At 29.7% G+C, this 9,786-nt stretch overlaps 3 protein-coding genes across 3 annotated transcripts in view; 1 reads left to right on the top strand and 2 right to left on the bottom strand.

Moving 5' to 3' along the window:
- Positions 1-1,557: 1,557 nt before the first annotated feature.
- LOC105367861 (uncharacterized) lies at positions 1,558-4,261 on the bottom strand. Its single transcript, XM_011506692.1, has 3 exons — positions 4,141-4,261; positions 3,942-4,071; positions 1,558-1,738 (listed from the first exon to the last, which is right to left on the bottom strand). The coding sequence occupies exons 1-3, from the start codon at positions 4,259-4,261 to the stop codon at positions 1,558-1,560; spliced, it is 432 nt and encodes a 143-aa protein (XP_011504994.1).
- Positions 4,262-4,324: 63 nt separating this feature from the next.
- The window catches only part of LOC105368372 (uncharacterized), a gene marked incomplete at its 5' end in the record, with an annotated part of 16,917 nt that continues 11,455 nt past the window's right edge, over positions 4,325-9,786 (top strand). The window contains one exon of the mRNA XM_011507379.1: positions 4,325-4,626. Coding sequence (XP_011505681.1) covers positions 4,325-4,626 — 302 coding nt within the window. The remainder of the gene's footprint in view (positions 4,627-9,786) is intronic.
- Positions 6,388-9,786, bottom strand: part of LOC105367860 (xylulose kinase) — a 9,932-nt gene continuing 6,533 nt past the window's right edge. Inside the window, exons 9-12 of the mRNA XM_011506691.1 lie at positions 9,242-9,531; positions 7,303-7,400; positions 7,019-7,159; positions 6,388-6,671 (exon numbers count right to left, since the gene is read on the bottom strand). Of these exons, the coding sequence (XP_011504993.1) occupies positions 6,609-6,671; positions 7,019-7,159; positions 7,303-7,400; positions 9,242-9,531 (592 nt within the window). The 3' untranslated portion in view covers positions 6,388-6,608. The remainder of the gene's footprint in view (positions 6,672-7,018; positions 7,160-7,302; positions 7,401-9,241; positions 9,532-9,786) is intronic.

Below are 9,786 nucleotides of genomic sequence, written 5' to 3'. Positions count from 1 at the left end.
AGAGAAAAAATAATAGCTTATTTAAATTTCATTAATTATTGTTTACGTTCTTTAGAATTAATTATGACTATACTAATACAAATGATACTGAACTTTATGAAAGATAGAATGAAAATATTATCACAAAAAAGGAAGACAACAATGTTTTATATACTTTATAAAAAAGATAAAACTGTAATTGTACGCTGTGCAAATATATATATATTGCGTTTGCAAAGAATATGCTCTCTTTATATCTTAACGATAAAAAATTAGCTAAATTTAGGTATAAATTCCTCTTCTCCGTTAGTATTATAATGTAATAAAAGTCATTTTATCGAGATTCTTTCTCTTCATCATCTTTCTCTACGGGCGACGTAGATTTCTAAATAGTTGTACAAATAAAACGTCTATGTAAAGAAAATATAATCTATCTGTTCTAGACTGATGTGAATGTTTAAACAACTATGTAATAAACAAGAACCTATTGTACAAGTATTTGTATACAGCATGTTTATTTTATGCTGCACCGTCATTAAGTAAAATAATTTTATGGAAAATAGCACGAGTAAATGCATAACATCGATTACAATTGTGAATGAATTATATATTATAGAATTGGAATATTTTGAAGTAAACAAATAATTAATAACTATGACAAAATACAATATTAAATAATTCATATGTCTCCAATATATATATATATATATATATATATATATATATATATATATATATATAGGTAATTCAAATAAAAATTATCCTAATTACAGACATGAAATTTTATACTGAAATCAATAGCAATAAATATAATTAGTCTTATTAATTAATGAGTTAACATTGAGGAAAAATCTAAATAAATCGACAAAGTACAAATGTATAAACAATATTTTATATGAAATTAGCAAAAGTATAATGGTAATTTTACAAATTTAATTTACAGAGTCTATATTTTGCGTTATTATAAAGAAATATTTTTTACACTATATACATAATTACATGTTCATTTCTTTTAATTAACAATAATGTATTAAAAATGATAATCAATTATAAAGTAAAGTATGTTAAAAAATGTCCTTTATATTTTTTAATCTTATAATAAATAGTATGAATTGTAAATAGAATAAGTAATAATCAATCTATTCATATATAACAATTCATGAAATTGATAACGGTAAAAGAATAAAAACATAATAATAATAATAATACTAATAATAATCGTAATCGTAATAATAAATAATTAAAATCCTAATAATAAATAATAACAATAATCATAATAAATAATAATAATTATAGCAATAGTTTTAATAGCATTGTAATAATATCATTATTCGATGTGTGTGTGTGTGTGTGTGTGTGTGTGTGTGTGCGCGCGCGCGCGTGCGTGCATGTGTGTGTGTGTGTGGGTGTGGGTGTATTTATGTGTGTATGACTCTTGGAAGCCGAGTATTTACATAGAAATAATTTATATAAAAAGTTTAATATGCAATGTGCCCAAATGAACTTTTATCGTTCGACCGATCTTTACGTGCATTGTCACAATAAATGTGCTTAACAAATCACATTTCTGTCATAACGTTATAAAAATTTCTCCTTCTCCTTGTTGCACGAGAAATTCTCATCTCCTTGTCGTTGGCTAAAGCAAGCGGCAAGAGCCTCGCGTGACGACGCGAAATTACTTCCCAGATGAATACCACAAGATGGGCAACTGTGAATGGCATCTCTCAGCAGTTTAGAATAGTAGGGCAAGGCGCACAAACTGCAGAGGAAGAAGAATTTTTTATGTGAATATTATCGAATGAAACGAATGTAAATAAACATTAAAAAATTTTAAGCGATTAATCGCGAAGGCAAGAGTGCGTGATTAAAATTATTTTTACATGAATTTTAAGCAGATTGTTTATTTCCCCTTTGCAGATGAAGCTTGCGATTTGAATAATAATAAATAAATAAATAAAAAGCGATGCGATGTACATTAAGAAAATAATCAAGCGTTAAACTAAGATTTGTAATTGGCATTTCACCTGATTTAGTTTTACATGTTTTTAACCTAAAGTCCTAATGCCTGCTTTATATATTTTTATCAATAACATTTAGGTTTAGTGCAAAAAGAAAATTAATTACATTACTGACTCTGAGATATAATATGAATTGTCGATGTAACTCTTTCTTCATTCAGCGAATGAACTTTTTTTATTTACAATTGTACAAAGTGCTCTGAATATTTATCGATATAGACGAGATTTAAAAGCTGCTTTGATTCTACAATATCTGTTTATTTATCTGTAGTAGATAATTATAGGCTATAAACTTTCTAAGCCCCTAAGCGACAGTACTTAAATTTTTCATATTTTGAAATTACGTTAATTAAATGTCTAGTCAATATTAAGAAATTATACTTCTTTTTCTTTTTTTTTTTAATACACTTATATAATTGGACGACTTGATATTTGCAAAAAATATTGTAAACGTTGGATAAATTTAATTTAATTTTAAACAAATGGCTTAATAGCGTGTAATTTAATTGTTCGAAATCAAAATTAATTTCTTAAACTGTAATGTAACTACATTGTAATTCATTATAATTTGCGAGACTTTATGTTAGAAAGAATAATATTTATTATTATACTAATTTTTCTTACTAATTTCTCAACGGTATTACAACGGAGTTCGACAATCGTTTTTTTTTTTTTTTTTTTTTTTTTTTTTTTTTTTGTATTATAATATTATATCAATTTTCCGTTTAAAATGATTACACATATTTATTCGTAAATTACTTGAAAAACTTGGTTAAAACAAAATTATATAATTATATTACGTCAATTTGAATTACGCTCAAATTTTTTTTTTTTTTTTTTTTGAAGCAAAAATAACGTAACGCATTTCCAAATCATATAAACGTATAAATTATCGACAGCCATAATAAGAAATGTCGTTATAACAGTATATAATTCTCAGTAATATGTAACATACATTTGAATAATAATACATCAATTAGAAACAATTAAAAATTCTATTATATATCCGTAATCTTTACAAATATTGTCATTAATGTCAATTCATTTAATTTAATAATATTGCCCAATGATTGATAAATTTTCTTTGTTCAAATGTCATAATCGATATCGTTAAGGGTAGAGAATTGATGATTGCACATTAGATAAACGAATATATAAACTCTCTTTTAATTTTGTTGTCATAGTATCTTTGCATTATCATGGGACGTTGCAGTGACTTTTATTAATACTCAATTAGCCGCGCGCTTATAAAAAGTATAAACTGTATGGACGATAAATGCAATTCATAATTGTAGGGAAAAAAAAATTTCTTTCGACACAGTTGCATTATCATTGTATTAAGTGCGCAAACACTTTTAGCTTCGAATATTAAATACACTTTTAAATACACGATCGTTCGAAGCTTAATGGCCATCTCAATTTTGCCTTATCCCTTCCTTTTTTTACAAATATAATTATTTTTTTTTTTTTACAAATTTTTACAAACATAATTGTACAATAAATTGTTGAAGAGTAAGTAAAGGACGAACGACGAACGTTTGAATTAAATTATCATGCCCTCTGCACGCACTTACGCGGTACTTAACGACAACTTAACAGGCGTAAAGCACAATTTCCACGAAATGAATGAAGTGACCAGTGGAAGCTCCAAGCTCCGTTACCGCGACTACATCAAAATGTCTATCAATTGACAATTACGTAAAATTATTCTCGCCATTATCAACCAGCCAAAAAGAAAAAAACAAAAAAAAAAACAAAAATCCAAAAACATAAGAAATAGCAACAAAAAAAAAAAAAAAAAAAAAAAAGAAGAACGATAACGATTGTCGAACTCCGTTGTAATAATTTTATCTAATAAGGCTCCAATGAGGCTCCAATGAGGCTCCAATGAGGCTCCAATGAGGCTCCAATGAGGCTCCAATAAGGCTCGTTTCTTAAGCATACCAAACTGGAAGTAGGAGCAACGCTGACAAATGGGTCGTGGATGTATTGCGCCTCTCAACGATCGTCTCGACACCTCGGAGGCAATTCGGACATGTCACCATCGCTGGCTCTCTGCGCAAAAATGTGTGCTCTATTCAGTCGTTAATAATTAGCCGTTAAATAAGGAGCTACGAGCCTCGGCCTCGAGCCAACTATTTACCACGGATAAAGAGCTTGGACCTGCCGGTGCGCTTGTTGCAGATGGGAGGGACGTCGCCTTTGAAGCTGGGGATCACCGCCCGGTGGTGGTCGGGCCTCTCGTCGTCGAAGTCGCCGTCCATCGCTGGAGGCGCGATCACCTAACCTCGCGTCGGTCAGCGATCCGATCGGCAGGATGAATAGGCGCACTTCAGCTGATTAGGAGCGAGCACGAGTTGACGTCGGCGAAAGTAATCGCCGAGGAAGTAAGGCACAGGACGGACAGCCTCGGGGCGAGTCGCGAGGCCTCGGACGCCGTCGGGGCTCAGCAGACGGCGACGACTCGTGGGGTCCAGACGATCCTAACCTCGCGGGGCCTGGTGTGGCTGGGGAACGACGAAACCGTAGCCGCCAAGACCTTTGGGGAAAATCGCGAGCCGATTTCCAAGTATAGCCAGGCGACGCCTGTGCATCCGTCGACCTCCAGGGTCTCGCAGATTAACCACAGGTGAGCAACCCGGAGTTTTGCTCGGACGGCAAATGTCTTATGCGCGAGGAAATTTCATTTACGATGAAGCGCGTCTGCGAGAGGACGAATGTCAATGACGTTGATATCGCGGAATTTAGCGAGCTTAACAAACGATTATTAATAAGACGCGGTCCGTTTGGATTTGTTCGTGGCACTGCTCTCGGGGCCAAATTGAAGGCTCAACGGCAACGAAACTTTAGCACGGTAACTTAAGGTACCAAACTTATATCGATAGCTCTTCATTTTATTATTTTTGGTAAAATTAACTGTTAATCCGGAGAGGTGGAGCTGTGTGACACAATAACAACGTGGCTATCCTCTAATGCGTGCTAAATGTCATTATTCTCAGTCCCGTCCCAATTTAAGGCTATGTGAGGTTTATTCATTAAAATTGTATTTTATCTAATTACGTGAAGAAAAAAAAAAAAAAAAAAAAAAAAAAAAAAAAAAACTCGACGGTACAAAGAACAATGTCTTAATATGTTTAAAATATAACATATTATTACATATTAGTTTATTATTATCATTATTATCATTATTATCATTGTTATTATTATCATTATTATTATTATTATTATTATTATTATTATTATTATTATTATTATTATTATTATTATTATTATTATTATTATTATTATAACGTGTCGTACGGAGGCATTGGAGTAAACTGTTTTAATCGTATTATAAGACACTATTGTCGCTTACGCTAATGTCAGGGGAATTATTACTTGACATATCCCATAATTACATGGCAAATGTGAGATAATAGTTAACATTTAAATATCTATTTTCCTTTATATTTGTTTGTCTAAAACTTTCGGGTTTCTATTAATACACATAATCAAATTATCAAATGATTATCGTCATCACAATCACTAAAGATAATTGCAAAATTTTTAATATCGTTAAATAAACAATTGTTCTATTGATTTTATTATTAATCGATAAGCTTATATAATCGATAAAATTACTTGTCATATAATATGCAAATTATTGAAGAGGTGAAAAAGAAAAGTCATAAATAATTCGTACATGCTTTTTTATTATTTTTTTTAAATATAAAAAATTCATAATTCTTTAATCATCAAGCGCTTTATAAAATATTTTTGCCTCATTATTCTTTCATCAAGAAGTAATGTTTATACAACAACAACAATAATAATAATAATAATAATAATAATAATAATAATAATAATAATAATAATAATAATAATAATGATAATAATAATAATAATGATAATAATAACAATGATAATAATGATAATAATGATAATAATAAACTAATATGTAATAATATGTTATATTTTAAACATATTAAGACATTTTTTTTTTTTTTCGTGGGTTTTTTTTTTTTTTTTTTTTTTTTTTTTTCTTCACGTAATTAGATAAAATACAATTTTAATGAATAAACCGAGTACTAAATAAAAGTTTTTACTACACTTAATGGACAAGTATTTGTATTTCATCCGCTCGCAGGTGTAGGCATATAAAATTCTATGTATTTTTTTCTAATATACATATACTTAATATAAAAATGTTAACGTGATTATAAAATAAATAAATAAATAAATATATTTTATTTATATACTATAATTGCACTTTTGGATATGTTTACGGGGCACAATATCATTATATTAATTCTTACAATCGACATTAAAAATAATTAGTCGCTTATATTCGCAATAACATAAAATAGAAAATTTGCTTTTTACTAATATGCCCTAATTAAAGTATAAGAATATTCTTAAAATTAATTGCTTTAACGAGTAAATAGAATTATTCGTAAGAATATTTCTTTTCAAGTACGTATTAAGGCTACGTTTGCTACTTTCATTATAATACGGCTTTGCGCGCTAACGATACTAGTTACATTACAATTGTACCGCTATATGTAAAGCGAATATTTAGGAAATTTCTTTAAAAAGCTTTTTCTTCTGGAATGTAATAAATTTCTTCACGATTTAATTCTGCAGCATATTCTGATTTAACAGCTTCTTATATCGCTCGACCATTGGCTTGTAAATCTATTGAAAATTTAAGTTGTATAGTACGATTATAAATTCACACAACTTATATTATTTTATATGATAAGATTTTCACTTATTTCATGTAAATCCAAAAATTCTTTTTTCATTGACAAAGTATGATTTTATAAAAGCTTGAAAATTACCCAACTCTCTGTCAATAACAAATTAAAAAGTTTTATTTTTATCAATAGTCACAATCCGTCATAATGAATATTAATTAATAATTATTATATTACCAACATGATTATATTATATTTCAAATATCAGTAATTTACAAGTCATATTTACCATAATAAGAAATGTCATCAATTACAATTAATTAGCAAGCAATTTGAAAAACTTACACGATCTGCATCGTCATGAGGTCGACACAGAAGCTGAGGTTCCGGCAAACTATTCAATATATCATCGAATTTATATTTGTCTTTTAAAAGTCCGTGTTTTGCTCTATAAGCTCCTCCCATCATTGCTGAATTCACTACTTCCTAAAATAGTATAAACAACTGTCACGGTTACTTTCTTCTAAAGCAACTATGTTTTCATTTTAATGTATTATAGTTATTTGTTAATCATTCGGCTATTGATGTTAGATTATATGATTATAAACGATAATGTTAAATAATCTTACTGAAACATGTACAGGAGAATTGAAAACATCCGAAAGAACTTGAAGAATTGTTTTATTAGTCGAAGCTCCTCCAGTTGCAATAATCCGTCTCTTTGGGCCTATAAGTGTTTTTAAGAATTATTATTATTATAGCCAATTGTATTTGACACGAGTAATAATAGTGTGCGAGATAAATCGAGAAGTAAGATAGGAGAAAAAATGCAACGGAATTGATTGAACGTTCAGTCATTACCGCACGGTAATTAAAAGCAATTCGATTAGATCGATAATCCGAGTAAATAGAAATAAAAAAATTCGCTAAGCCGGTCGATAATGAAGCCCGCGCGAGAAACCAAACGGTTTGTCTTTGATAATAATAATAATCCGTGACCCCAACGCGCCTGAACACCGGCATTTTTACACACACGAGGACCTAAGAGTAAATAAATGACGTTGCGAATTGTCATCTTCCACTTAGGATTAGGTCGGAATTAAACGTAAAAGAATCAATAGATTTCGGTAGTATGCGATTCGAATATGTAACTTTTGAGTCCGTTTGCAAATATTCGAAATATTAAATATGCCTCCAACGAGCATATGCTCCTTTAATACCAAATATAGTTATTACGAGTTAAAAGTGTATCGACAATGACATATTGATTTAATGAAAAAAATCTTTATTTCGAGATTACTTTTAATATTTATCATAGTGTAAGTTTTGATATTGTTATTATCGGTGATTACATTTAAGAATTAAAGACCACCTGTGCATTGACATTAACCATACCACTCTTTCATTTCAAAATTAATTTTTCTTACAAATTTTAATAAATGTAATGAATTCCTTGTTATATATACGTCTGTTAATTATTTAAAATTCTTAAAAAGAAAGAAAGAAAAAAAAAAGGAAAATCAATCTTTTACAAAAGAAGTGTAAAATTAAAAGTAACGAATATCAAACAAATTCAAACGATACTATTCAAGTTAATTAAAACTTTACTACTGCTATACTTTAAACTTTAAACAATTGAAATTCATATTTAACGGTGAAAATGCGTCGAACAAAACAAATAGAATTGCGATACAGAACATCATCTGCTATGTATGAGAATAACGTAACAGTTGTTAGTCGTAACTGTTTTTATAATATATGAAAGCTGTCGAAAGGTCAAAAACAATCGTGACATTTCATTTTAAGTTAAACTATATTACATTCATTTAAATATTCAAGTATATTTTCCAATCTTGTTGGTAATAAATTAATTTTTCAAATATTTGCGATTTTCCCTATTAAATATTAATGATTCCATTCAAAAAAAAAAAAAAAAAAAAAAAAAAAAAAAAAAAAAATGTAAAAAAATATAGAAACAATACATTAGAAGATATGATTAGAGGTGCCCGTATGATCTCGACATTGACCTTCTTAATTTTATTGTATTTTGATTTAAAAACAAAAATAAAAAAATTTAAATTACTTTAAAATCAATGTTTTTATTTCATCATTCGCAATACTACTGTTTATATTATGTATTTTATATTAAAATTTCGCGTCCACTTCGCATGACGATCTTATTATAATTTTTAACCTTAAAAATACAAAATTCACATATATTCTTAAAAAGAAGAATTTTCGATAAAAATTCTTTTTTACAAACCCTGAGAAATTTGTCTGTTATGACAATTATAATTACAAACACAGCTACTATAATTTAACAATATATCATAATTTCATTAACCAATGAACCGACAATTAACTTGGCAATGTTGATATATTTTTTGTTTTTTTTTTGTTTTTTTTTTTTTTTGTTTTAAATAGCCTCAACTCATAAAAGCATTAATACCGTTAAACACTCCAAACGAAAACTCCCCCCTCCCCACCCACCCACCCACTAGTATCAAAATAAAGATTAACCGACATCGAACATAATAAATCAAATGCGCTCGATTAGTCGCTCCTTACCAATAACAAGTCCGAAATCCTCGGCATGCGCCCTCCTCGCGATAAACTGGCCCTCAACCAGGGCCCGCACCTCCACCTCTTTCGAACTATAGCGGACAATGCGCTCGTTGGTCTTGTTGAAGCGATGATCGCCCGAGATCCGCGATATTATCTCCTCTGCATCGTGGTAGAAGGCGCAGTTGCCGAAGTTGCCCCGAGGCGTATTGTCCAGGAGTTCGTTGAATAGACGCCAGTCGGCCCCGGCCGCACTGTTGCGTATCCGCTCCCGGGTCAGCGAGCCATTTCTAAAGCTTCGATGGAATTTTCATCATCATTCACGAGATGATTTAAAAGCCATTTTGAGATTTGCGTTTATTATAAGTACATTGAGCATGCAGATTTTAAACGAGTCGTTATTTTATTTTTTGTAACAAGCTTCATTTATTTGAAAGACATAAAAATCGAATCGCCAAATGTGTGAAACGGTGATTCGTGAGTAGCGATTACTTTAATATAAGTATCAATGATTACGAGACTCTCAATAAGCTTTAGATTGACTCAACTGT

Source organism: Ceratosolen solmsi, unplaced genomic scaffold, assembly GCF_000503995.2.
Source record: "Ceratosolen solmsi marchali unplaced genomic scaffold, CerSol_1.0 scaffold6, whole genome shotgun sequence".
Lineage (NCBI taxonomy): Eukaryota > Metazoa > Arthropoda > Insecta > Hymenoptera > Agaonidae > Ceratosolen > Ceratosolen solmsi.
Note: the sequence above shows the minus strand (reverse complement) of the source record. Positions and strands in the feature narration are given on the sequence as shown.

Bases quoted from the DNA above. Each gene is read 5' to 3' on its own strand.
- LOC105367861 (XM_011506692.1), bottom strand. From the start codon at position 4,261: ATGGACGGCGACTTCGACGACGAGAGGCCCGACCACCACCGGGCGGTG. The intron at 4,072-4,140 runs GTAAATAGTTGG...ACGACTGAATAG, and splicing joins GTCCAAGCTCTTTATCCGTG to AGCACACATTTTTGCGCAGA. The intron at 1,739-3,941 runs GTATGCTTAAGA...CTTCCTCTGCAG, and splicing joins TTGCTCCTACTTCCAGTTTG to TTTGTGCGCCTTGCCCTACT.